This window comes from Tinamus guttatus, unplaced genomic scaffold (assembly GCF_059628265.1).
Source record: "Tinamus guttatus ecotype Peru unplaced genomic scaffold, ASM5962826v1 Tinamus_guttatus_pri_ptg000115l, whole genome shotgun sequence".
Classification (NCBI taxonomy): domain Eukaryota; kingdom Metazoa; phylum Chordata; class Aves; order Tinamiformes; family Tinamidae; genus Tinamus; species Tinamus guttatus.
In genome coordinates, this window is record NW_028288649.1 from 11,193,907 (window position 1) to 11,217,957 (window position 24,051).

At 43.8% G+C, this 24,051-nt stretch overlaps 1 protein-coding gene across 2 annotated transcripts; it reads right to left on the reverse strand.

Annotated features, from left to right (window-relative positions):
• Positions 1–682: 682 nt before the first annotated feature.
• GALNT15 (polypeptide N-acetylgalactosaminyltransferase 15) lies at positions 683–23,154 on the reverse strand. Of its 2 annotated transcripts, none has more exons than XM_088521190.1 (11): positions 22,810–23,154; positions 21,331–21,861; positions 17,307–17,473; positions 16,380–16,584; positions 8,479–8,646; positions 7,766–7,883; positions 6,655–6,849; positions 3,427–3,558; positions 2,469–2,570; positions 1,582–1,722; positions 683–1,087 (listed from the first exon to the last, which is right to left on the reverse strand). In XM_088521190.1, the coding sequence occupies exons 1-11, from the start codon at positions 23,103–23,105 to the stop codon at positions 941–943; spliced, it is 2,202 nt and encodes a 733-aa protein (XP_088377316.1). In that variant the 5' UTR covers positions 23,106–23,154; the 3' UTR covers positions 683–940. The 2 variants fall into 2 exon arrangements, with proteins under 2 accessions (XP_088377316.1, XP_088377317.1); XM_088521191.1 differs by lacking the exon at positions 22,810–23,154 and adding an exon at positions 22,071–22,766.
• Between the last annotated feature and the right edge of the window lie 897 nt (positions 23,155–24,051).

Here is a 24,051-nt window from a genome sequence, read left to right on the forward strand (position 1 = left end):
GAGAGCCGCAGCAGCGACCCAGCGGCTCTGCTTGGCTTGGGCCATAGGCTTAACCCATGCAGCAGGCAGCAAACGAGCAAGCAGGCACCAGCATCTTCCTCCTAGGCAGCCGTTGCTAAACCTGTTGCTTCCATTCATTCATTCTCTTCAGAGAGAACTTCGTCCTGGAGAAATAGCTGGCTCATCCCAAAGCGTGATGAGAGGCACTGAAACTTTCCATGTCAAAACGAGCAGGGAGCTGCTGCTCTTTGCTTTGGTCTCCTTCAGTCTTTGCCTATTTCCAGAAGAGTTTCCTGAGGAGTGGTGCTTAAACTTAATGAAAACTAAAACAGAACAAGTTGTAAATGATTCAGTCTTATTGTCTCATCCAATTTAGATAGTGTACAAACGATTTAAGGAGGGGTGTGCCAAAGGTTGAGGATTATTGGTATTCCCTGGGAGGTCACAATCTTGTGGAGAGTATAAACTTGGCTCAAGCTATTTGGAAAACAATATTTTAACTATTACACATGAAAATGTCTACTACTTTCATGCACAGAAAGCCTATTCTCATCCTGATTTGGCTGACTCCCTCTGAGAAAAAGTTTTGCAAACACTTGTTTTCCTGTTTCCTCAGAAGTCACCAAATACGCTACAGACAGGCAGTCTGGCAGCCAGCTGTTCCTTCACTCGACGGGCAGAGCTGAGAACCTGTTGCCGCTCACAGCACCTGGTTTCCCTGCTTCACAGATTGAATGGCAATTTTAGATGGAGTTGAACAAACCAGGAACTTGTAGCAAAAATCTCAGCCAGGCTTTCTGAGGAGACACCTTCCTAACTTCCCTGCAAACTAGCACAGATGCAAACATCCTTCGTTTCCATGCCGGAAATGTGTCATCTTAAATCCTCAGGAAAAGTAATGCTAAATTTTGGAGACTTGATCTTCCCAGAGACCTGTCAGTCATCTCTGCTGAAGCACGTGGGAACGTTCGAATTGCCACAGCTGATTCGAATTCTTGTTACATGCACACAAAAACAAGTCCTTTCCATCTTCACTCTTCACTGCCTCTATGCATTTGCCAGAAAGGACATGGACAATCATTCCATTCTATAAAGTGAGAGAAGAAGGGAAAGAAAGAACAAAATATAAGGGATTCCCAGTAAATACTAGGCCATGATTCTAAAAGTTTTTTAATGCGCTATAGATTGTCAGTAATGACTGGCTGTTGAAGATTTATTAACTATTGCTGTAAAAGTGGAGCCAGCCCCTTCCCTAACTCAAAAGAAGTGGGCAGGGGGTTGTCCAGCTCCCACTTTCACTGGCTCGTTCTGATGCTCTTCTTACAAGGTAAGTAAGGTAAACGGTTCCATCAAGGGTGTGTGAATTCACGTAGCACTTCTGCAATTTGCATTTTTAAACCAAGAGTATTTTGCACACACGATGTAAATGGGCAAACACCATCCTAAATTCCTGGGTGCAAACGATACAGAAGTGAAACCTGCCCTTCGAGTATCCCAGCTCCACCAATGGATCCTGTGGATGGCCCAGTGATCCCACAGTCACCCTCGGCTGCCCTCCCCTTGCAGAGAGTCGCTACCAACCTCCTGGACATCCCAGCGCTGCTGGCTGTTGCCTGGCTCCTCCGTGCAGTTCTGAGGGACAACCCGCCCGTGCCTGACGTCAAAGCAGAACAGCGGAGCGGAGCCGAGCCGGATTTCCTTCATGCTGTTATATTCAAAGTGCTGGAAAAGGGAGGTGTGGTTTGAAGGACATCCCCATTCAATTTCAAATGCTTATTCCCCAAATAGTTTCCTGTTCGTATTTGCTATGCTGCAACTCAAACATGAAGAAAGAAGACACAACAGGCCCAATCCTGCTGCAAAACAATCCTCCCATAAAGAAATCTGGCTATTTATCTGAGACTATTTTTCTGAGTGAAGGCTTTATGGACTGTAATTATGTATGGTATGGTATCTGTGGTATGTAATTATGTATGAAGTAAACCCATCATACAAGAAAATGTTTCAGTCTAATAAATACTTGAACTGAAGAGTGTTTCTGATGGGGCCTGCACACATCTGCAGCCAGGCCACACTTGGCTTGGCTTCTCTCAAGGCTTTATGAACTTGTTGGTCTAACACCAGCTTGGGACTCAGCATGAAGTCCCCTTCTAGCTTTGCATTAGAATATGGGAAAACCCATCCCCATTACTCTAGAATTGGGATATACTTTTTACTGTGAGGCTTTCTGTTCTCCAGACATTAGCAAAGTGTGCTGATGGGGGCTGAGCAAGCCCTGAACATGGTCATGTTCACAAGCGGCTCAGCTGCACAGACGGGGGACGTCACTGCCTTGGCATGTGCCTAATGCTCAACACATCAATATTTCCACTGATGTCAACCCAGCCTTTTACACATTGGAGGGACCATCTTCCTGATGGATCCCTGTGTTATAAACACTGTCCCTGTACAATCAAAATGTGTAGTACCTGGGTGAGGCTGTCACTGCAAGGGGAGAGCTCAATAGAGCCTTCTTCAATGGCCCTTCCAGGTCTGTAATTTGCGCAGGAACCAACACCAGCATTATAGAGCTGCAAATAAATGTTTATACTGAAATAAAGCTCAATCAGATACAAAGAGAACATCTTAAGCTAACTTTTTGTGGTTTTATGCTTTTACATATAAGTTTTTGTTTGTAACTCAGGCCATAGCATCTTTCTTTCAGACTAGATTTTGCCTCATGATCTTGCAAAGTGATCTGGTATACAAGGGAGAGGCCCACCAAAGGTCAGTTTTACCCAGTGAGTTTTGGCTGGATTAGATTTCTGGTCTGAACTATCAAGATAGTTAAAAGAAATCTCTGAAAATTTCATAATAAAGGACAGATGAAAAGGAGATGGTAAAATATGATATCAAATACTTAACCAGCTGACCTTCTTGCATCTTGGGGGAGAAATCCCTAAGGAATACATTCATATTTTAATAGGTGATAAATTTCCACTTGAATGTTAAATAAGAAGAGAAAATACCACCTCCTGGACACACTCTGCCAAGGAACTGCTGTTGCTGCCCTTCCACACCTGCGGGAAGTGTAGGGCTGGACAAATGCTATGCACAGGGGTCAACACAGAGCTCATCTCTGCTGCTGTTGCCACTGCTGTCTAACCTAACACTGGGTTCCTCTGGTCTGTGGTATTGAATTGAGGTGGATAATGTGAGCTCCTAGCTGGGTTGCTGAGGTTATGTGAGAATTTGAACCAGCCATTTGACTCCTCTCCCCTCGTTCCTCCTCCCATCCTTGCTGTGTTTGCTGATGGATGATAAACTTTCTGAAGCAGGCGTATCCTCTTCCTATATACTCACAGCATGCCTATCATATGGAGGCAATACGGGATCTTCAAGAAAGGCAGAAACACGAAGTACTCCCTATAATGCATTTTCTCTTACCTTGCCAGAGAATTTTAGTGTGTCTTCAGGCTGGGAGAGCTCAGGATACACATTTGATATAAACCAATGGAAATTTCTACAGCCCAGTCTCTTCTGTAGCTGAAGGCGCTCACTGCAGTCTGGCTTCTCTGCCTTGATGAAAGCACAGGGCAATGAACAAGGTTACCAGGGTATTTGTGTTAAAAATAAGAGATATGACTACAGAGGAATTATTTCTGCCTCCTCTTCTATGCTGTATGTTACAGATATTGACACATATCTCACACGGTCACACAGCTTTATACCCTCAACTTTGTGCTAGAAGAGCATTTAGTTTCAAAGGGTAAGAAGGAGGTAAACATTTCAGAAGTAGCACAAACAAGATAGATAAATCCTGCAAGGTAAATCAGTTCCTATCATCAGGGCAAGTTTTAAAACAGTTGGGCTCTAATCAGTGGGATTTCATTAGCTTGTAGTTCAGTATAGAATTACTGATTAAAACTGAGTCCAAATTCCTCAATTCCTGATGGTCCTCCATGACCAGAGGCTGTAAATGAAGACAGTATTTGGCCAATATAAAGCCTACTAGATTATTACCTAACAATTACTAAATAAAAGTATATGAATATGTTTCGTGTCAGTAGAGGTATAACAACAATCTTAAGATTCCTAAGTTTCATTATTTACACACAATCCCAACTCTCATAAGAAAGGAATCATCCATGAAGAACACCCTCAGACCAGCTATTCTTCTGCAGCCACAAGAAAGAAAAAAAAAAATGGCTTTAGTAGTGCCTGGAAAACACGGACAAACAACAGGCCATGGAGACCAAGGGCGAGACGCCCGTTTCTGGAGCTGGGCTCGGTGCTGCCGCATGGCACCGTTTGCCAGCCCCGCGGGACCCCGGGCACAGCGCATCTGTGAGAGCCTCCCAGGCGAGTGTCAGCCTGGCCTCAGGGTGCCACACAGCAAAGTCCAGCTACAGCACCGCGCAGGCCTGGCCCCGAGAGGATTCTTTGGAAGAAGGCGGGAGTAAAGTGCTTCCCTCGAAAAGAGGTGCTTCTCTGGAGACTTTGCTTTGGCTACAGAAGACTCATTTGGTCCCAGCAGTTACACTCTGCATTTGAAGGCAAGTAGAAAGTGTAAATAAAGTCAGTCGTTATTTTTTAAAGCAATCTGGGAGGAAGCTGTGCTTGTAAATTAAATAAGCAAACCACACACACACACGCACACAAAGAAACAGAAAGAGTAGTTGAAATAAGAGCCGTAAAGACCCTTATTCATCTCTCTCAATGCCCACACCACAGGCATCCTGTGCAGGATGCAATTCAGAGCATAACATGGGGATATTTATGGAGCAAGCTAAATGGGGGTCATTTTTTGTGTTCCGCACTGGGTCACGCCAACGCTCAAGCAGCTCTCGAGGATTTTTGCCGTGGCCGATAGGTGGCCCCGTCCCCCCGTCAATGCCATGACTCGCCGCGGGGCTCATGGCAGCGCTGGCACTGGAGCCGTAATAATGTCATTGCTTGTGTCTTTGGAATAACATCCCACCGCACGGACATGCTCAAAAATGGGCCGAGAGAGGAGGAAACAGAGAAAAGGGCCTTTTATGTTATGGTAAGCTGGACATAAAGATTGCAAGATTCACCATTTGAAGGAGCATCATACTTACAGTAAGGTTGAAAAAATTCTCAGGCAAAAGGTCCTGGCGCTTATAGCTAGTAAATTGTAACATTGAAGACTGTATTTTCTTAATTCAGAAAACTGCTACTGCGTTGTCAAGAAAGGCCTTCAGGAAATTACCAAATGAATTAAGGAACTAACTGCCCATCTTAATAGACTCGGCCCTGCGTTCTCCTTTCAACTGCGGGGCTGCAACAATAGTGAGTCAAAGATGGACTTCTGGCCAGCACAGTACAAGTCCACACTGTAAACAAGGAGGGAAAAGCTTTCTAAAAAAGCGTAAATGGAATTTTAGAAATGAATGTGATGGTCTAAGACTCCAGGCACAGCCCAGTGGGCTGAGTGGGGAGGCAGATTTACTGGTGGATAGTGAGGAGCCCTGCTGAGGCACAGCCCTTTTCCTCTCCCCACTGAGAAGTCAGTTCCTGCTGCATCTTGGCTCTCCCAGGGGATGCTCTGCAATGACTGGGACATTCAGGATGAAACGCAGGAGCAAAGCAGAATAGGAAACTGTACCCAGCACCTCCCCATGTCCTCAGTGCAGATTTCCCCCTTCTAATACATGTCATTGTTAGATGAACAGGCGCATGAATGACTTTTTCATTCAAAACTGCCCATAAATTTGTTCGTGGCTTGTGGAAGGGGATATTGTTACAACAAAAGACACCAGAGCCAGAGAATTCGTGTGAATTGCAGCACTGCTAGCAGCCTTGCTGCCTAGCCCTGGATACACAAACATCCACCAGTTTTTAACACATCAGATCCCAGTCTCCGGACTGACCTTGATGTGCTGTGGATTGCACAGTAGCTTAGGAGCAAGTGTGACTGGTTCTGCAGCTGTTAGGAGCAGCGTAGCCTACAGGGGGTTCACGTGTGGCTGCATGAATCACACGCCTGGCTGTTGACTGCGTTAGTGTACGGACTGCTGGGCCCTACAGCCCCGGAGCCTGGGCTGCTGTCAGCGCGATGCTTCTAACGAAAGAGCAACTTGTAAACAGATTACGGTGAGATCTGACTTCCCGAATTACAGGCAGCTGCTTCTGGACTTCTGTCAGTTTCGGAAGAAATCACGTTGCTTGTCACCAGACCGCTCAGATATGTCAACAGGAGGGACATCGCAGCTTGCCACATGCCAATGAATATTACTTGTTCTACATGATGAAGACATTTCAGCAATGAAGAATGAATCTTCCAAGAGCACCTTTGGAGCATGTACTACTAGTATATTCCATGCAGGATGAGCTGCTTCCCCCCACATACCAGCAGTGGAAAATAAATCACATTTTGTTGAGCAATCTGAAGAAGTCATTTGGCAAAGGAGTGATATTCAACGTGTGAGATTTGACAGCTCCTGCAAACAACCCTGAGGCACAGGTTTCTCTGTTTCTTTGCTGACCTAACAGCTCCCTCACTGGAAAGTTTTATAAAAAGGAAAATCTATCCCCAGCACCACCTACAATGAATGTTTGCCTGTACACAGACTCCCTCCCTCTCATTTCCACCTCCTCTACCTGCCTCCACACACACTTCTCTCAGAAACAGATTGCTACAGATGTCTTTACCTTGCTGATTAAGAAAGCCACTGTGTTATGGTTGTAGAAATTCTCTTTAAAAGAACCCAGCCAGGTCTCTGCTATTCGGATTTTGTTCCTCACAATGGCCTCTTCGTAGGAGAAAGCGCGGGGAAAGTGGCTGCGATAGACATGGCCAACACGGGAGCATGGAATGATTTCCACCGAGCCACCGCAGAGCCACGTCTGAAACACAGCAGAAGGCAAAGAAAGAGGTTACCCTCGACTGTCTTGTATGCAGGTGCTAAAGCACAGCTAGCAGCACTGAATAACAGGCCAGTAATTTACAGAGTGCAAAGAGAAATGACGCAGTCACTCATTGAGTCAAACTCTTCTCTGGGTAGTGGCTGAACATTTATACTCTGTTCAAAAGCATCTGAAAAGAAGTTGTTCCTCTATTTTATTCCTCCCCTCCTCTCTCCCAAGTATAATTATTCTGATTTAACAAAACTATAAACTTAATCTCAGGAAATCCTAATTTGTGCATTGCTAGAAACAGAAAGAGCATCACTTTACTCTGCTTCTTCATACACTGCCCCCCAGCATCTGCCACTGGGGGAAAAAAAAAAAAAAGCACAGAGATGATCCTGGGCAACATAGACCTTTGCTTTACAGTGCAGTGTACTGCAGAGACTTGAAGGTGTATCTATCTTTTCTATAGAATACCAAAGATTCTATAACCTTTGTGTTTGAAGTTTTCATTGCTTTTTAGTATCATTCTTTTTATTCATCCCAATTTAATGCAAATGATTTAATACAAACCACTTCATATTAAAATCATATGTTGGCTAAGAAATAACAGCATTCACTACTTCAGCTTTGGTGCATGTTATACGCACAAAAGAGAAGAGGCAACTTTCAGAAGGTGCCAAAAGCAGAGACTCTGTCCTCAGGCAGACTGTCATGGCCAGAGAACCTTCATTCTCCTGACATGATGCTACAGGTTTTGTATGATCGTGTCAGATCAAGGAGCGTGGGGACACAAATCTGTGATTTTCTCCAAAAAGTTTTGCACCCAAGTGCTATTTTACATTTCTTCTTTACATTCAAGTGCCTTAAAAACAATAGTTACCAGCCCTGGTGTTTTATTTATAGTTCTTACCCTTATAGATAACTCTAGGTTTTCTGCTCCCCAGAAGGTCATGTCAGAATCATAAGCTCCTGTGTTTTGGAAGTAATGTCGATCCACGGCCACTACTGCACCAGCAACTGCAGGACTCCTGAGTAGAAAACAGTTTAGAATTGAACACCTTCTGTTTTGGAAACAGAGTTAAGGAGGATGAAAATCTCACCATTTCTGTGCGGGAGATAGTATTACAAAATGATTGAATGCTACTTCATCGAAACCCGAGTGAATTGATTATCTAACCAAATGAAAGAACATCTGGAAATGAATTCTAGGATTTGCCTGGGCAAGAGAGAGAAGAGCTGAATTGTTGAATAAAGCTCAAAGTGTAGGACATCCAAACTGTTACGTAACTGTACATCCAAAACAAGACACCAGCACATAATGATTAAGACAAGACACCTCTTTTAATTTGTATGATCCATCTTTTGCTTTCCCTTCATGTCATGTCAATACTAGTCATCTCAATGACTGAGAAATATTTGACACGATGTAAGCATAACTGAAATCTAATTAGAGTGATTACTAAAGGCCAAATAAACTCGATGCAAACAAAAACCTGTCCTTTCAGAGAACATTCAGTGAGCTAATCAAGCAACCACATCTCTCATCAGTTAGTGTGAAGATGGCCCAGATACACAGTTGCGCTGTTGAGCTGAGAGGAAGGACGCTGGCTGAAGAACTGTTACCTGATAGGGCTGATGGGAGACTGTCGTACCTTCTCCTCATGACCTGGCACTGCTTCCCAATGGAAGTCTAGATTCCAATCAAAGATGCCGCGATGCAGACCCGCAGAGTGATGGTACTGAAAAGTCTTCCAGTCTATGACATCTATGATTGGGGAGACGACACTGCTTCTGGAAAAGACAGTACCATTTCTTTTAAAAGCCAAAGCACAGATCAAGTTCACTTCTGTGGTAGAAAATGGTAACTCTCTGTTTTGATCCTGTCAAGTACAAGCCTTCCTGTAGATGCTAAACGCCCTCATCTCCACTGCTGGGACAAGCCTGATGTTCAGCGAGCATGTGGGAATACAGAGCCTGTGAGGTTTCCAAAAATTGCTTATTTACTGACAACCTATAAACAACACATTGTCATTTTAGAGCTATGCAGGATTTCGCTCTGAGGAAACCACTAGAATTTCCATAAAGCTATTTCACATAGAGGCATGAGCCTATTTATAGGGTCCATACAGCGGCTAAGTCCATCACAAAAGATGATTTTAGCCACACATAGCTCACCAACCTTCATTTTTGCCGTGGATGTTCCACACCACTTGATGCATTAGTGTCTTCAGGCCAATGAAAAGTGCATTTGAACTTTGTTTTTGTGGTCATTTTGAAAAAAAAGTTTCATCAATGAGGTTATAAAGGTTTTTTTCTTTTTGTATTCTCTTTTATCACACGCTTACGCTGCTCTTGCAAATGCACTGTCACAGTGTGGGATCTACTTTAAAGAGACAGAACAGAGTCATTGCAATGTGAACAGCAATACTTCAAATCCTTCCTATCTCCAGTTAAATTTGGATGCATCTGAGAAAAGGTGTTTTGCATTTCTCCATGGCAAACATGTCACGATATTTCATAGTGTGGTTGTACATCCTGGAATTACTGGTAACTGAGAAGAGCTGCCAGTCTTCCTTGCTTCCAGGTCAATAATGTATCACATTTGGACATTTTCAGAGGATAAATGAAATTATATTAGAGACTGCAAGAAAAAAAAAAGTTTTGAAGAGCAACATTATCCTTTTCTGCTCTATTATGCACAATGTATAGTCTGCTGTCTCTACATGGGGAATGCCTCTAGGGAAAAGGTATTCTGGAAAAAAAATCACTAAAAATTACTAGGGATTAACTATACTGGAAAAAGATACTTTTACACTATGATAAGAGTATATATATAAGAAATTATTCTAGATTGGTTATTTTCCTATAAAATATCTTCCTATTATGTTTAGAGAAGAAATGGTCCATTTTGGCGCAGAGAGCAGAATGTTTGCCCTCTATTTTAAAGGTTTATATATGTTGGTCAGAGCTCACTCTTATGATAGAGGTTTAAAACATACTATAATCAATGGAGCCTTAGAAGTCTTCAACTGAGTGAGTTACTTGTCGTTTTCCATGTCAAAGGCCAGCAGTAGCTGTGGAAACGGGCAGTTCTGGGTGATGTTCACACAACCCTGACTTGACTTCTCTGCCTTTAAAACAAATTATAGTATTTTTTTTTTCAATGACCAGGGCAGGGGAAGACTCACAACTGTGTTCTATCACAGGTGCCATTTCCAGGGTAGAATTTGTGAGCCTTGTGTAGGAAAAGAAACTGCTGGTCTTCACTGAACTGTGTGAAATGCATTTGAAACATACAGAGGATATAGCTAAAATGACTCAATGATTCCTCAGTTTTCTAATGAAAGCAGACAGACTCTTCTATGATGAGCTAAAGGCAGAAAGATTTAAAACAAAGAAGTGATTATATTTCTCCACTCAGGTATAAAACCAGTCTTTATAATATGCAATAATGAGAGCTCTTAGAAACAAGCACTGGGCTTATAAATAGATGAGACAATTTTACAGCCAACTGTAACATTTGTAGGCATATATATTAAGGCAGTGATTTGCTGTCATTCTTCCACAGAATCCAAGAAAAAAAAATGGAATGATACTAAAAATAATAAAGTTAAAATTATCTGATTCTTTTGATGATATCCTGTGATACATTTTTTTTTTTATCTAGTACAGGAGCAACTACCTCAAACTCAAGCTACAGGTATCTTTCTAATGAAAACTATATTTAACCTTTATTCACTGAGAACAGCGGGGAAAAGGAACTAACAATTCTCGAAGTCACTAAAGGTACTGTCCTGATGGACTTACTTAGGTTTTGACTCACACAAGCAGTATTTTTCTTTGATCTGCTGAGGAAAATCCAGCTGAGGCTAATAATTCAAACGGATTTTATATGACTGAACTTCAGAAAATGAAAAGAATCACTATAACTGGACTATCTACATCAGCAGTATCTTCCATGGCAGCTCTTGGCAGCTGTTTGATGAGGAGCATGCTTGGAACTCAGTATTTCCCACCCTCAGTTTGTTGCTATTTGATGAAATGCAAGTTAATTTACTGCTGCTTGTCCATCCACTCTCATCCAGATAGGACTGAGGAACTAATGAGGCCATGGTCAGGTATTTCAGAATTTCACAGCAAAGAGGGAAAGATTAGGAGGGGGTGTTTGAATGGAAGCCAGAGGAGGCAACGTGGACTAAACCATTTGAAAACCTGGGCAATGAAGACTAAACCATGTGCTTATTTCCAAGATAGTTCAAATGGAAACAATAGGAATGTTCACAGTTAGGCTCAGAAATATCCAGGATCTGATGACTCATTATCTCCTGCATTTTCATATCCAGCCATTTAAGTGCTGTCCTTTTTGGTCCACCATACGTTTGTTGTCACTAAAAAACTCCAATGACACTTTTAGCATCAGTGCAAATACTCATTAAACAGTACAGTAATAGTTCTTGCTGAAGTGACCCCTAGTTTTTAATGCATGTTTTGGCTTTGCTTTTTATGGTGCATGAGTGTTCATTGCTATTCAGGAAAAACACCTGCAGTGATGTCCTGGGTTCAGCTGGAGCCTAAGCAATTACTGCATGCAAACTATCTGCAAACAAACCTCCCGGCTCCGCAGCTCCTGAGCACTCTGCAGCAGCTCAGGAATTCCGCGGCCTTTCATTACCTAATTTCTTAGCTTATGTGAAGGCAGGAGAGAAAGCAGGGCTGTATAAAACTGTTTAACAGCAGAAGAGTCTGAAACTGTAGAGCCATGCCTTCTTAAAACTTCAAATATTGTCTCCTTTTGATCTGAAATAGAGGAATCCAGTAATTTCAACTTTTGTGAAAACTGGTCAATGCAATTTTTATCTTAATCGAGTGGTGCTTTAAATATCTTTTTGATATTGAGGCTTCTTTTATACTGTTTATGGCATGTTCAGTGCTGAGTTTGATATTTGTGAGGTTCAAAATGCAAATTTGCAGCAGAAGGTAACTGAATGTTGGAAGATGGTCTTAGCTATTCTGTTTGTTTTTAGCTTGAGCAACTGGCAGGCAGACAAGCAGCTTCTCAGCACTTTGAAATGAAACACTCCTGGCAAACTACTGCTAATTTTGCTATGTGGAATCCTAGGAAAGAAAAAAAAACAGGAAACTCAAATACAGCTGGCAGAAAAGATTTGAACTATTTGACTGTGGTAGTACTAATCTGTGAATATTTCAAATGCTTGGAACACAGGGTCTACAAAAGGTCACAGTTCCATGAAAAAGAGCAACCCAAACAAGAATAATTTCCTGCTTTGGGATGTCTCAACCAAATACAGTTGCAAGTGAAATCTCTTCTCATGACCCTTTACAGGCACCGTGGACACTGTGTTCTTTTCTATTTTTAGAATAAGTAACATGGGGAGAGGAATCGTTAATTAACACATCTGTTTTGAAATTTTAGATACACTTTTGGGGAAGTGATTTTTGTTGATCTCTTCTTTGCTTTGCTGGGAAGGCAAACTTTAATCTTTTTAAGTCCTCCTTTATACAAGGAGGAACAACAAAAACAAATACAAAAATGATTTATTCTCTTCAATCAGTTTTAGAGTAGGTCTTTGCAAGAATAATATAGCCGAGAAACCCAGATGCACTCTGAGTTCTGCACATAACCAAAGCATCCTCAAGACTCCAAGTTGGGTCCACAGCATGCTGCATTTTCCCTGAAATTGCCCTGTTGGCTGAGGTTTTGAGGGAAGTAATTCTGCAGAATATTTGAAATTAATAAAAATTAATGAAGTTAATGAAAAAAGAAGATGCAGTGATCAGAAATGGTAAAGCTCTGGTCCAGAAGATTACTTAAACATAGACTTTAAAACTAACTCCTGACTAATTGATGGCACATGAACAGTCTTTTTTAATAGACGGCACTAGTCACATGCTAAATACTAAACATGTGCTTCAAAGCTCTGCTAGGTAGAGTCCTAAGTGAACACTTTATGAAAATCCTTTTGAACATATCTTTTATGTTCTAATTTATATGTGCGGTATGAAATTACCTGCAGATCCCCATTGGCCTTATTTCTAGGTTTGCTGGAAACTGCAGGAACTACTAACAGCTTTTAAAATTAGGCAGTCCAAACTCCGTGCCATGAAACCTTCCTAGATGCTAGCTGCTTGTCCTCCTGGCAGCAACCTTTGCTTTTGCCTTTAGTTTCTCCAGTTTCTTCATCGCAGCTTCTTGAAAATAGATCATCTGCCGATACTGATCAGCTGTGAAAGACTATACAGGGATAGGAAGCCTTCAGCTATCCTACCATGGAAGTGCAGAACATTATCTAGCAGGATTTGCAGTACCATTGATAAATGGGGGACACAAAAATATCAGGCAGACAGAGAAGTCCCAGGAAGGAGGCTGTTATACGTGACAAAAGGAAGATTTTCAAAACAAGGAGAGTAGTGTGGATGCTCCAATGCTGAGGTTGGGTGGGCTCTGGACAGACAATATCCTAGTTACCTAAGTCTGTGAGAAGGCAGAGAGCAGACTTTTGTTGTGCTTATTATGTAGTAGTTTCAAAGTCTGGAGTCTGAGCAAGAAGAGGAGTGAAGAGTCAGATGCAGAGGTGTAGGAACTGTTCTACCCTGGTGAGAAGTATTCAGCTTCACCATACTGTATTGCCATAAAGCTAACAACACTTACTTTTTTTTTTTTTTTGAACAGCAGAACTCTGCATCTATGCCTGCATGTACAAGCAAAGGCACCCATCAACTCCTCAACAGGAGCCAGCAGCTGATGAGACAGCTTTCTGTTGCTTTTTCTATTTAACAGCATTTTTGATGAAGATTAGTGACCCGGGGAGCTAAGCGAAGACACTTTGCCTTAAGAAACTAGATTGGCTTCTTTTAATAAAATCACAGATTTTGGTGTCCTAAAGCAATACTTGAGCAATTGCATACATAGTGCACCAGCCCAGAGGGAAATAATCCTTGCAACAAGGAGCAGGAAAAAGGTCCTGAGGGGAAGCTGTCCCCTTCACAAGCCATCTCTCTGCCACAAGTTATGGTGACCATGCCTGTTTATGGTCAAATTTATTTCCAAGGATATAAGCAAGGATCGTTTTTTCTTCACGCAGTATTCTGAGGATCCACCCTTTGGACTTTTCTATTAAAAATCATCCTGCTGCAAAACTAGGGCCATACTCACCAGTATGTTGGTCACTATTTTTAGGTTAAAGAAATAACCTTCTCAAGCCTTCATGTATTAGCCCAGTGTATACCCCCTCTGCCTTGCCCTTAAACTTAACACAAAATAGCACCCACCTCTCCCAGGCTCCTGGGAAAGGCAAGCCCTACAAAAGATGCTCTCACTAATTCCACAGCTGCATTCCTGTGCACCACACCACTCACCTGGAGTTAGCCAGGAACACAAACAGCTGTCAAATGAAATGATCTGAGAGGCATCTCAGTTAGTTTGCTAATCTTGTTCACGGGCCTATGGTACCTGTCCTTGGATAATTGAAATGTCAAGTAAGGCTTTACAAACCATTGCCTGAGGTGGAACACGAAGGTGAGGCACAACTTGCCACTCAATCTGTTAGGTAAGGTTCACAGAATGCCTCCAAAACTTGTCTCAGTCAAGGTATCCAGAAATGTACATGTAGTGACTTTAGAAAGACTGAACACCTTTCGGGTAAATAATTTTGATTACGTTAGCAAATAAAATGATCATACTGAAATGAAATGTCACCCAAAACAGCCAAGTATTTGATAATAAGTGATTAGCTAAAATTCAATAGCTTAAAATTCAATACATGTCACAGATCTGCTTAGGAGTCTAGAAAATTGGGTTTGATCCCAGTTTTCAGAGTTAAGTTATGTCACCAGTTCCCTCACTGATGCTGCAAGGCCTGAGCTCTGGGAAGTCTGTGCTCTTCCTTGCCAGCTACTGACTCACTTGCTCTAGGTGATTAAATATTTTCCCATCCTGTCTCTCCAGCCAAGGTATGTGAGTGGCAGCTTGACTGGTACATAAAGAAGAAGAATGATGGGCATTTCACCAGTCACTGCAAGCTTTTTTTTCCACTGTACTTTCCTCATTCGGGCAACCTAAGGAAGTGGACATGATTCAATTTAACAGCTCCTCAGCTGCTAAATGAAGCCAAGTTGACTATGCTAATGCTTTACATTTCCATAGTGATCTCCAGGCAAGCATTTCAGGCAATTTAGGAAAAATAATGAATTAACTTCCTTATCAGGCCAGTGTTACTATCACCATTTTTCAGCTGGGGAAACAGGGAGGGTGAGGGAGGGGGACGGACAGGGCACCTTGGAGCCTGTCCCTCCTGTGGCTGCGGAATGGCACAGGCTCCCCACACTGGAAATGGAAAAGCTTCCAGATTTAGACACAGAGCCTCATTCAGCACACAAAAAGGAATTATTTAGCCCATATTATTATCCAAATGCCCTTCAGACCTTCCCTTTAGTCCAACCAGCCATTATCTAATTCAGTATTAAATTCTGCCCTCCTGGAGGAATGAATGAGTGTGTAGGTCCTCCAGGGGAAGAGGCACCCGAGGGCAGCACTCCACTTGCTTGCAATAGTTTCAATGTTTTCATCTAAATGATGTAATCGCTTCTAAAAGCTCAAATTAATTCATTTATAAGCAAATATAACCCACTACAAAAGCAGCTTGTTCCATTGCCCAAGAACTTCTTTTGAAGGTCTTTAGTATGGCTATTTAATGGCCTAGGGTGAGCTTTAAAGATATATATGTTTTCTTTCACTCCTTCAGGCAAATATTCTTTTTTTCCTGAGTGGCTTACGGGTTGTGAGAGCGAAGTTAATGTACAGACGTTTCTTTCAGAAAAAGCCCCTTTAATAAAGGATTTACTACTGCCATTCTTGAAACATTTTCAGTGATTTAATCTCTTTGAAGGACTTGGGGACTTCACAGATGAGCTCAGCTGTACAGGAGAGCAGGCTGAAACAACAACTGAAACAGGGCACACTGGAAAATACAGATCTGTTCACTCCCCTGTGAGTTTGGTGCCAGGGAAAGTATCTGAGGTTACCTAGAACTGTTCTAGGCAGCCGAGAAAGTATTCTTTTTCTCCATGGAACACATACTGTATAGGTGACATTGATATTGCAGGAGGGCAAAGTAACTAAGAAAACTGTCCAGTTTAATCCTTGGCTTCATGATAGAGGCAACTAAAAATACAGCAAATAATGGGTTGTTGCAGTAGTTTCTCTGGTGGACATTTGTCAACTTGCAGACAGCCTGAGATTGCAAACTTGTTTAATTATTACCATACGAGAAGGTTTCTTACAGCTCTAGCACTGTCCAGAACAAACCTTACTGGGTGTGAAGAGGGTTGTCATGCCCTATCCTGCTTCCCAAGCAACAGCGCGATGCACATGGAGTGAAAGCAGAAAGGAAAAGCAGCATGGCCAGAAAGAAGGAGGTGACCAAGCAAGGATAAGGAAAAAAAAGTGCCCAAAGCCTTCCAAGAAACAGCAGTGCAAAGAACTCGGAGCTCCCGAGGACGTTTACCTGCTGTTGGCCAGCCTGGCCAGGAGGGGTTCCAGCCAGCCCTTGTGGCACTCGCAGTGGGAGTCCATGAAGACGAGCACGTCCCCAGCTGCCCGGGCAGCTCCTAGCATCCGACCGCGGATCACTCCAAGTCTCTTGTTGCTCCGGATCAGTTTCACACGATCCAGTTTAGAGATGTACTCACTCAGGGCGGACTTCAGGGGTCCTGGCATAAACAGAGCAGTCACTGAGACATTTTAGCTTGGATTCACGCTGTCATAGAAATGCAATGAGTAACAGAAGTAGAACAAGTAGTAGAAACTCGTTTTTTGAGAATAGATTTTGGGGGCATTTGCCTTACATGGCTAAGCCAGCCTTGTCCTAAGCACTCCCACAGCAGCATAGTGTCAAAGAGAATTAGAGCCTAAAAGAGACTGAGATTCATTAGGTGTGAAGGTATTCCTGTGGGAAACGGAATATCCTCCTCTCCTGGTTTAAGCAAAAGGCAGAGACTCTCATCATCTCATAAAAGATGCAGATCACAGTGAGAAACTACAGGTGTTTGGCTCTCTCAAGTGCTTGGGATTACTTCAGCAATGCAGAGTTTTCCACTCTCTAACGGAGTCAAACTCCAAGTCTGGAAATTATTACAGCAGATCTGGTTCAGTGGAAAGGTTAAGATTTGCCTATTCTGATTTTATTTTAAAAGAAGAAAGCTCAGAGTGATTGGAAGTGATGGGAAAAAAAAGGAAACATTTCAAATTTAAAAGGCTAAGCTGAATCCTAGGGATGAAGGGTGAAATCTGGAAGCCAGATCATGTCTATATTTAGCTGTCTTCCTGAGGGTCCTCTTTGCTTTTTACTCTCCTCATGCACTTCACGGAGGAGGACAGCTTCCTCCCTGCAGCTTTGGAAAGCAGATCTCACGTACAGAGAAACGAGGACTACCTTGCTGACTGAGATCATCCACCAGGATGATATCCTTGAGGGCCGCCTTCGGGACCGTGTCCATAACGCTGTGCACCGTTCGGAGCAGAGTCGACCAGGCTTCGTCGTGGAAACAGATGATGACACTGGCAGTGGGCAGGCTGGAGCCATATTCCTGTTGCAGGCACCTGCATGGGATCAGATGAAGGCAACACTGGAATCACCTGTGCGACTGGTTAGCTTTTTGCTGGTTACATTTAATCTCCAACAGCAAGAACTTTTTGATGGGAATAAAGAATTATTATTAAAAATATATAGTATTGGTTTCAAGGTGTTTATTGGGCCATGTTTGTCTCTGGTGCAAGTTTGTGAAAATTAGTTGCATAAATTCGGCTCGTCACTATTCCAACATCTTTGCATACAGATTTTTTTTTGTATACAGACTTTACAATGGTTATTGCTCACCGTAATGAGTGGTTATTATTACAGCTGAGCCCAGCCGAACTGGACTTATTCAGCTGCAAGAGCAGTTGATGTCAGGGATCTAATTTTCATATTGCTGTGTTTACTGTCATCCTACCTGGGGGTACTACTCATTGGAGTCATCGTGCTAGACATTGTCCAAACAGAAAGTTGTTTATTGCTTCATAAAAATCAATTATCTGAATGCTTTAATACCAAATACAAATAAATGAATATGGTAGATTCACACTGGGAAATAAAATTAGCACAGGCACAATCTTTCCTTGCTATTTGTAATATTTCATGTTAATATACTTCTTTTACGGATAAATCATTTTTTAGATATTTTTAACAGAGGACTTAAAAAGGTTGTCCTTGCTTAATTAATTTTCTGAAGTCAACATGCTATTATTTCAAAAATACACATGGACAAGTTTCTTCCATTTTCAGAAGGATGGAGAAAAGGACACTCTCATGACTTAGGAAGTATATGTATTTTCAGGTAGAAATTATCTATAGATAATAAAGAAAAGTGAAGATCTGATGCAGTCCTTTTACTAACCAGGCAGCTTCCAATCAGGAACATTCAGTAAAACCACTTACATTTTCCCCTGTAAACCTGCAGCGCTTTGTTGCTAGAATTGTGGTTACAGCGAGAAGATAAGGCTGTTTTGGAATCTTAATTGGAAAAGAATTGAAAATAACTGCACTCGAAGAGGCTGCCGAGGTGGCGAGTGCTCAGTTGCCATGGAGATTGGCAGGGCTTGCAATAGAGGTTCCTAATCTACAGCAAGATGAGACAGGCTGTCGGTATAGGGAACACCAGCCCTCCCTCCCTGGGACTTGGGGTGGTCTCACACACCGTCCACCATAAACTGGCCTTTCAAAAAGTCAGGGCTGTGACTGATACAAGAAGGAGGTTTAATTCAGTTTGTGAAAAGTAGGAATTGTCATAAGCAGCAACGAAAGGGAGAGCGATTCTGACCTGGCAAAATCACTACTGACAGGACTCCCACTCACCTTCAAGAAAATGTCTCATTGAGATGCAACTCCCAATATCACTCAAGGGGAAGATGCGCTTTTGCAATGAAATTTAAACCCTTTTAAGATACTTTGTGCATCTGCGTTTGCTAGATACATATTATGTGGCACAAGTCCAAGAGAGAAAAAAGCAGAGCTTCATTTCAGACCGAACCATGTCATGAAAGTCATGCTGTCCACTGTCCCAAGAAGGTGCTGGTGGCACTTGGGCAAACTGATAGCAACAGAAGCACCCTGTGAGAGGAAGGATGAGTCTTGAGGTGAGGGAACGACTTTCTAGTTGCCAAGCTTTTCTCCTGGAGACCCTGGCTGTGTCAGAACTGCTACCAGAATAAATGGGGCAAAACAAGTATCTGACTTACTGTTGGGATATGCTTTACTGCAAGGTCTTGGAAGATGCACAGTTTTATTCATTTGCTTTCTGAAAACTAGCATAAAATAAAGACATGTAAAGGATGTGGACTATGTTAGAAGCCGGGGTCTGGTAAGGCAGGTCTAAAGCATCACTTTCCAGGATCAGAGGCTGGATCCTGGGCTATCAAGGCAGTTCACAGCCAGCGGTCTCTAGTTTAGTTCTAACAGAGCTCTGTAATCCTCACCTAAAAAGAAATTGTGCTAGTGCTGCTCATTGCTTCAGCGCAAAGCACAACAGAACTCTTCACGTGGATTTCTAAGGACCAGCAGCTAGGTATATCTCATAGCATGTACCGGACACCTTCCACCCTGGTTTATTAGCAAATGAAGTATGCGAGTGGACAGGTTGGCCAGCGTTGCTCTATGGTACCTGGAAGTGCTTCACAATTCGTAGGTACAACCTCTGGCCTTAATAATTTACTACCTGATTTCAAGTGCAATGAAACAGGGGGCATCTATAGACCTAGAACTATCTCACTGTGAAACTTACAGCCAGTTTAGCCTATTTAGCCATTATTATGAATAATGTGATTCTAATAGAGCAGAATAATACATATAATACTGATTCATTACTGTTTCACGGTGATCTAATAGTGTGATAACCCCAGACTGATACAGCTGTAAACTAGGCTGGCAGAGCAAATTGCATCCGAAAAAATACGTTGTGGTTTGAACACTGAAACAGAGCTCAAGACTGGCGCAGGCTCTCACTGCCCCTGCTGCAGGTTTATGATCCGGATTTAGATGGATCAGCTGCAAAGCCTCAGATGTTCAGACCTGTGGTTTCCATCTGGGCTTCCACAGCGTTGGTACCTCCTTAGGCTGTAGCTAGTCAGAGGGGAAACCCCATCCAAGCACTTTGAGACCGTGCCTTAAACCTGACCGATATTAGTATTAACTAAAACTAGCTCTTGTTGGATGGCCCCTCAAACACCAAGGGAAAACTGTTTTTTGGCTCACATCACAGGCAGCAGGACGGAGTCATCATTCCTCCTTTGAACATTACATAGTTCCAAGAACAGCTGAAGAATTTGGAGTGAAAAAGAACTGAAATAAAGCGAGTATATCGTTACTGAATGAAACTACTCCAATTAGCACCAAATCTGGTCAGTAAATATTGGAAACACTCCCTGACTTTCCTAATCACTCCCTGAGGTGCCCCCTTAGAACCACCAGGTCTGTAGACACGGCTCTCTCCAAGCACTCGCACGGCTGCCTCCCGTAGCAGCCAGGGGCTACTTCCTCGAATTTTTTTAGGACGCGTTTTCATTAGGATGTAACGGGGAGCAAGATGCGGAGCGGAGCGGAGCGAGCGCCCGGCGCCCGCGGCGGCGGCACCCGCCCGTGCCCGGCCCCGCTCCCGGCCCCGCTCCGCCAGGGGGCGCTGCCGCCCGCCCGCGGGGCGCCGTGAGGGCGCGGCGTTGCCATGGGGACGCGCCGTGCCGCGCCGGGCCGTGCCGTGCCGTGCCGGGCCGGGGGCGGTTGGTGCCGCGCAGGGGAGCGGGGCGCGGGGCCCCGCGCGAGGCGGTGCGGGCGAGTCCCCCCCCCCCGCCCCGCTCGTTTCCTCCCTTCTTGTTCGACCGCCCTCCCCGCAACTGCTCCCCCTTCCCTTTCTTTTGCCCGCCCTCCCCCCGCGCCGTCCCCTCCATTTTGGGGACGTGAGAGCCCCTGAGAGACGTGAGATCACGTCTTATTTTTTGCCGTTTGGGTCTCTTGAGTCGGGGCTGCTGCAGTGCTTAAGAAGAGGAGAAGGCGCGCGGGGTTTCCTCCGGCTCCTCCTGTAGCACCTGCTGCGGTCTCGGGGACCTCGGGGGCTTTTGCTCCCGGCAGGAATGGGAATATTTGGGAAGCCGTTTGCCCGGGAGGTGCCGGCGGGACATGCATGGGAGCCGTTCAGGATGCCTTGGGCTTCCGCTGCTCTCCCAGCCGGGACTATCGGAGGAGGGCTGGGAAAATCCCGGGGTTTGCAGAAGAGGGATGCGTTTCTGTAAATAATGTTTTTTCCCAAGCTGAAGGAGACGGTTTGATAGGAAAGACACAGGTTTCAGAGGAGGAGGGGCTCACTCAGGGGCAGTGACGGGGAAAGGTAGAGTTTCCTCGCGAGGATTAAATAAGCTGTTTTACTTACAACGGGTGTCGTACCTCAGGCGGCTCCCTGCGCAGAGACACCCGCTCGCTGAGCGCCTCGTTAAAGCCGTGGGTTTCCAGGCCGAAGTGCCGCTCACCGGCCCCTCTCCCGCCCTGCAGCGCCAGGGCCACGCGCTGGGACGCGTCCGGCTGCGCCTCGGGCCGCCTGCCCTGCTGCTTCACCACGCGATAGCCCTTCCTGGCCTTGCTGTGGTTCCTCTTGGCGGCGGGCGACACGACGGCCGCGATGAGCTCGTCCTCCCGCAGGGAGATGAACGGCGACAGCCCCTCCAAGGGGTAGTACTGCTGGCTCTCCTCCGGCGGCTCCGGCATCTCCTGGGGCCCCGCAAAGCCGCCCGGGCGCCCTTCCCCGCGGCCGAGCTCCACGGGCTGGAAAGCGCCTTCCTTGCTCAGGGTGCTGGCTGGGGGGTGCAGCGTTGTAACCATCAGCAGCAAAAAGCCCAGCATCAGCAACAGCAAGAGAAACTGCAGCTTACGTGATCCATATCTGCATTTCTTCCTCAGGAACATACTGTTGGTGACAAAATGATACAGATGGTCATGTTAAATATCACTTGGATCCTTCTCAGTTTCCAGTCCTCGGGTTGCGGCAAAGCACTGTTTTTCACTATCTGCCAAGAGGATTTTTTTTTGTTCCCCCTCACATTTCACTGATGTCGTTTCAGGCTTGCTTCTCTATTTGCAGACAAAGTAGAAAATGCCTATAAATATTGCACTTACTGTAATAAAAGAGAGCATGGATCCGGTGAGATAAAGTAGATCCTTTATTAGGCAGAATCCCAGCTTAGCTAGAGAAGAACATGTTTGCTGTTGAAAAAAAATGTAGCTCAAGTTCTGATTTTTTTTTCCTCTTATAATTCTAAGCAAAAAGAAATTCCCTTTCTTATAGTTTCCTTCCAGAGTGTTTCCTGCTTCTGCAAAGTTTCCAGCTGCTGCCTGGATTCGAGCGCCTTATCTGCGAGAGCAGATCTGACAGCTTCCCCCTGCTCTGAGGCTTCAAGTTAACGGTGATCAACAGATGAGAGCTAGTCAGTCCCTGACTTTGTTTCACACATAACTACAGCACTCAGTCAGGACGCACTTTGCCAGACATAATACAGAGCAATGTGTGCGTCTTTCTCTTGGTCCTAATGCCCTCACTGCTCTTGTCCTATCAAATCACAACTTTGCAAAAACTGTTCGAGGTGAAATATAAGAAGCAAAATGTTGCATTGCAAAACAAATCAAGGCATGCCATGAATCACTCGACTTCTGAACAGCCTTATGAAGCTAAGAATGTTCACGGAAAGAAAGAAGACTTTCCTAAACTGAATAAAAGGTGGAGAGCATGTGATTTATTTAATGTTAGATTTATTCATATGGCAACGTGCTCGCTGGAGTATAGGAGTATATTTCATTTGCAATAAATATTTATGGCTGTAGGAATTTTAGCACTGACATAAGGATGCCAAATTGTCACCTGGCAGACTGAAGTTGTCTCCTCATCCATAAAGCTGCTATTGCACAGGGAGCAGCACTTCGAGTTTGCAATAGTCCGGGAATAGCCTGCAGAAAGCCTGGGCTGGAAGAGCCGCTGCTCACACGGAGCGAGAGCAGCTCCTGCTGTGACTGAACGGGGAGTTCAGCCTCGCTGCTAATATTGCTGGCAAGGGTGCGAAATGGGCACAAATGTGGCCTTTTTTTTTTTTTTCCTGTGAGATGGGTCACTATCCAATGGGAAAAGGATGGACTGAGATAGTCCACATGCTGCAGCATCACATGCCTCTTGCTCTGACAGAAAGCAAATAGGGAAGTAACTCAGGTGTTTGCAGCTCTTCTGTTTGGAGGAGGTAGATGGGGTGGATTTCTTTATTTTATTTTATTTTATTTTATTTTATTTTATTTTATTTTATTTTATTTTATTTTATTTTATTTTCAGGTCTTGCAATATTCTGTGGTTACCTAAAGCTCCAGCTCCAGAAGTCATGTCACCGGAGAACTTCTAAGTTCATACTTTGTTATTAATTACATTTCTAGACATCATAGGTAAAGAAAAACCTGAAAACATGAATAAAATATCTGCTGAAAGAACTAGGAAGATGGATAAAATTGTTATTTCTTTTTTTCAGTTATCATAATCAAGACAACAGGATGTTTTGGAGGAGCCTGAATCACCACCTTTGACTCTTGGGGTAGGCAGTATTGAGATCCCCAGTGAAGGGGATCTCGACATTCATTCTTTTTTTTCCTTCTTCCCCATTTCCTCCCTACAACACCTGAAATTTCAGGCCACCGTTCTTGTTAGATGGCTTTCACAAAAGTAAAAATGAGAGGAAAACAGCTTTTGAACTAAAATGAGTGATAAAATGATACAAAATGGGAGACTGGATAGAACACCTTAAAGGCGCGTGGTGTCTGGCACCTGTGTGTGCGCTCCCCGGGCACTTGGACACAGCAAATGTGTCCAGTCTGCTGTATCTTGGCACCTTCCCTATCTCGGCTGTGCTTTAAAAAATACAATACTGTTTAAATCATATCTTAGGTAGCAGGAAGATTTGGCCAATATTTCGATGCTTCACCATTGTGTGTCTCTTCCTTTTTTTTTTTTAGCTTAAATTCGTAGACCGGTAACACTGCAACCCACCGTCTGTCTTGGGGGTGTTGCTCTTTATCCTGCCTTTTACAGGGAAAAGAAAGTGTGGATGTTTTCAATAGGGAAGCA

What these genes read in the sequence shown, in the direction of transcription:
- GALNT15 (XM_088521190.1), bottom strand. Translation starts at nt 23,105, where the DNA reads ATGCTGCAGCATGTGGACTATCTCAGTCCATCCTTTTCCCATTGGATA. An exon ending in ACCTAGAGTTATCTATAAGG is followed by an intron (nt 6,850 to 7,765) that starts GTAAGAACTATA and finishes GCTGTGTTTCAG; the next exon opens with ACGTGGCTCTGCGGTGGCTC. An exon ending in GCAGTGACAGCCTCACCCAG is followed by an intron (nt 1,723 to 2,468) that starts GTACTACACATT and finishes TCCCTTTTCCAG; the next exon opens with CACTTTGAATATAACAGCAT.